The sequence below is a fragment of the Papaver somniferum genome, unplaced genomic scaffold (genome assembly GCF_003573695.1).
Source record: "Papaver somniferum cultivar HN1 unplaced genomic scaffold, ASM357369v1 unplaced-scaffold_24, whole genome shotgun sequence".
Lineage (NCBI taxonomy): Eukaryota > Viridiplantae > Streptophyta > Magnoliopsida > Ranunculales > Papaveraceae > Papaver > Papaver somniferum.
Window position 1 is genome coordinate 697,243 of NW_020634374.1, and position 4,362 is coordinate 701,604.

Consider the following 4,362-nt stretch of genomic DNA (forward strand, 5'->3'; position numbering starts at 1 on the left):
GGTGGTGTATTTGGTACCCTCTGTGTTTTTTCCTTTTGCTGTTACCAAATCATTCAAGAGAGAAATATTAGTTGGAACATTATTTGAGATTATATCATAGATTCCATAACTTTGTCTTCAACTTCTTTAATCTAAATCTCGCATCCGTAAATACTTTCCAATTCCATTTCTTCAAGATGAATTTTAGTCTCTTAAGTTTTTGTATGAAAATACACACATGATTGCCAGATAATTCCATCTCCCATGAATCTTTTACCACCTTCATGAAAACCTTTGTCATTTAACCACATCTTCTGAAATCTGTAAATTGCAGTTACTGGTTTAGGATAATCGAATCATAACCAATTAAAGGACTATGATTAGATATTCCTATAACTCCATCCGTTGTAAGTTTCCATCCAAAAAAAGTTATAAACTTCCCTATCAAGATTACACGAAATCCTCTTGCTTCCCACTCTTCCATTAGACCACAAGAATTCATCACTATTATTAGGACTTTGAATCAAATTACATACACTTGGTGCTTCGTAAAATTCTCTCATAGAAATTCTTAAAGAACTCCTTCCTCCCTTTTTCTCATCTACGTACATAACCACATTGAAGTCACCAATGATCAACCATGCCTTATCCAATACGCTTATTCTTCAATTTCCCTCCACAATTTCTCTTATATTGATAGCTAAAACTTCTGCATGCATGGATACCAGAAACCAAAAATTCTACATTCCTTAGTATTTGCACCAATATAGAAGATCTCCTTCGAGCGAAATTTCATCTTGATCATGAGAACGTTGAAGAAGTGTTGATCGAGAATAGAACCGACCCAAATTGATCACAAAGAAGCGTCAATAGATATTCATAACGAAGTGATAAATCACTCTTCAGGTTTTGCAAATTAAAGGTTCACCTATTTTATACATGCTTAAATTTTTGATTGATAACAATGTTGTACGGTGGTAAAGTCATTCGTTGATGACACCAGTGACCAGAGTTCGTAACTCTGGGGCAGCATATTCTTCGCCCATCAAAATCAAAAGAAAAAAATAAAAAATAAAGAAAACAAAGCAGCAGCAGCCCTAAAAAGCGTTCCTCTGGATATGGACTTCATTAATATTCGCTAGCCGAATCCCAAGTCCAATCCCAAGCCAAATCCCATCACCACATAGATTAGTCCCCGGAAGAAACTCCTGGGAGTTTCTTTATTTTTTTTTCGCGTCAAAACAAAGCTTTCTTTTTCTTGAGAACAGCTTAGTAATGAAGCAGTCATACCCTCTATAAATACCAACCTCCTCCGACAAATCTTTTCTCACATACAAATTCTTCTCCTACACCAGAAACCTAACCTCTTTTTCTTTTACTTTGCACGAAGAAGAAAAACCCTAATGGTATGTTTTCGATTTCGATTTCAATCTCTTGTTCCTTCTCTTTGTATTTTTCTTTAACTAACGTCTGTGTGCTTGTTTTTGTTTGTGATTAGGCACTTCAAGGTCAACAGACTGTGAGTTACCCTAGTTTCAAGCTTGTGATTGTTGGTGATGGTGGAACCGGAAAGACTACTTTTGTCAAAAGACATCTTACTGGAGAATTCGAGAAGAAATACGAACGTAAGCAGTTTTATCTAAGAGATTGTTCGATTTTGGTTGTTGATAATGATTTTGGTTAATTGACAGTTTGATTTAGGTTATTGATGAGATTTTTTTCCTTGATATTGTTAATTTGCAGCTACAATTGGTGTTGAAGTTCATCCATTGGATTTCCACACTAATGTTGGACCGATTAGGTTCTACTGTTGGGATACTGCTGGTCAAGAGAAATTTGGTGGGCTTAGAGATGGATACTAGTAAGATTTTTCTTTCATCTTTTGTCTTCTTGATTGTTCTTTGACATGCTTAGATTGATACTCTCTTGAAATTTTGATATACTATCTTGAGATTTAGCCCTAATTACAAACTAATTCTTTTTCGGTTTATGATCTTTGGTGTTTCCATTACTAAACTTGAATTTCTTTGTTTCATGTAGTATCCATGGGCAATGTGCAATAATCATGTTTGATGTTACTGCTCGTTTGACATACAAGAATGTCCCAACATGGCACAGAGATCTCTGCAGGTATATTTCTTCACTTCCTGTGTTGTTTTCGGTTCTATATGTAGTTGGAATTGTATTGGCATGTTGAGTTATAGATTATATAAGCTTTGAATACAATAAAATTCCTATATGTTGTTTTGGAGGGCTCTTTATATAGTTGGAATTGTATTGGGACTTTTTGAGTTTTACTTATAGATGCTGTAAGTTTTCAATGCACTAAAATTTCTGTATGGTTGCAATTTGTAGGGTCTGTGAGAATATCCCAATTGTTCTTTGTGGAAACAAGGTTGATGTCAAGAACAGGCAGGTGAAAGCAAAGCAAGTCACATTCCACAGGAAGAAGAATCTGCAATACTATGAGATTTCAGCAAAGAGTAACTACAACTTTGAGAAGCCTTTCTTGTACCTTACCAGAAAGCTTGCAGGTGATGCTACCATCCACTTTGTAGAGTCACCAGCTCTTGCCCCTCCCGAAGTTACCATTGACTTGGTTCAGCAACAACAGATTGAAAAAGACTTGGAAGATGCAAGGGCACAACCTCTTCCTGATGATGATGATGATGCCTTTCAAATGGAATGAGCACTGTTTTTCCTAGTTTTCGTTTAATTTGACTGCCACACTTTGATATTGATATCATTGCAACTTTTTATACTTCAATGTGGGTTGTGGGTTGGTTAACTTGGTTTGTTAACAGCAAAGTTTACTAATTAAGATTAAAATTACCAGTTTTTTGTACTAATCAATCTCTTCTGTTCTGCTTCAATTATAATTTTCTTTTTTGTGTATGGGAAATTTTCTACTTAAGCATAACCACTTTAGAAGAGATGATTGTTTGAGCATCTTTTTAACATAGCCATATTTGGTTCTTAGTTGGCTGCTTTTGGATTCAGTGTGATGCTGTACACGTCTGGTTTATGCATCATACTAAATAAGATCAATGTGCAAGGAGACCCGCAAGCATGTAATGTGTCTGTAATTCGTTTCAAGACCAACCAGTCAAGGCTATTATGAAACCAACCATTCTACAGATTTATGGGTCCAGTTGTGAAGGTAATACAATTCTTTGAGCTGGATGATGGTGAAACTCCTTGCCTATGAAACAGAATTGCATCAGGATTAAGTTCCGGTATTAAGTTATGAATTTCACAGCCTTAAGTTTCGGTATTAAGCGGTATTAAGTTATAAATTTCACAGCCTAGATTTGAAGACTTACCCGACTCGATGCTTATCGAGGTTTCTATTGCCTCTTGGGCCTTGTCGAGACTGTATTTCCCATATGGGCTTGCATCCTACTAACATTTTTTTTTGTCACGAAAAAGGTGTCGGTCACGTAAGATCGACACTGGTGCATGGGTATTAAACTCGAGAGAGATCTCAAGAACCATAATATTGGGCATACCAAAATCTTTCAAGGCATACTGAATGAAGACAAAAAAAGTTGTTGAATCGCAAAATCAGATAACCCCTTAACCCAAATTTTTTTTAATGGCAAATCTGCCCTTTACGTATTAGTGTTAATAATCTTGATTAGTGATTAAATATTTTGTTTAGTGACTAAGATAATTTTCAGAATTATAAGAGTTGTTTAGATGAAAAATTTGAGGAAAAAAAAATCAAAGTTTTGGTTTGGTTAAGAAGGAGAGAAAGAGAAGGAGAAAGTGAGAAAATTCTAATTCTTGATTCAATGGAGGATGAGGAGGGTCATCATTCATCTAAAAAACCTAGGAAAATACACATCAACTACAACAATGATCCAGAAATGGCTGATTTCTTAGATTATGAGAATGATTTTACACCCACTCAAACTCAAACACAAACTCAAGATGATGATTTTTATGAGCCAAATCCTGATGATGAATACATTGATGAGGAACCCAATTCTTCTAATACACAGGTACACTTATATCCTATACTTAATCTCACTTCTATAGCTCTCAATTATCAAAAGTTAGGTTTTTTGAATCATGGTTCGGCGAAACAGGTTGAGGTTCGGCTCACATTTATGAGCCGAATCTACCATTGATGAACGGTTCGGCTTACTGAATCTGTTTACTGCATGCGCCGAACCTATAATTTCCAATTCCAACCCTTTTGCTAGATACTAGTTCGGCTTATATGAAAGTTTCATAGTAAGCCGAACAACATCCTGAATAGCCCGGAATAGAATCATTACTAATTCGGCTTACATAGCCAAAATCGTATGTGCCGAACATAATTTTTTAATTTCTGGGTTGAAATATTGTTACTGGTTCGGCACATATGGAGAATATCGT

The 4,362-nt window shown here is 35.6% G+C and overlaps 1 protein-coding gene across 1 annotated transcript; it reads left to right on the top strand.

Moving 5' to 3' along the window:
- Positions 1-1,203: 1,203 nt before the first annotated feature.
- On the top strand, positions 1,204-2,828 carry LOC113341022 (GTP-binding nuclear protein Ran1A-like). The gene is made up of 5 exons (XM_026586064.1): positions 1,204-1,385; positions 1,478-1,604; positions 1,723-1,840; positions 2,020-2,109; positions 2,335-2,828. Exons 1-5 carry the CDS (start codon positions 1,383-1,385, stop codon positions 2,666-2,668), a joined length of 672 nt encoding a protein of 223 aa, XP_026441849.1. The 5' UTR covers positions 1,204-1,382; the 3' UTR covers positions 2,669-2,828.
- The last annotated feature ends 1,534 nt before the right edge of the window (positions 2,829-4,362 follow it).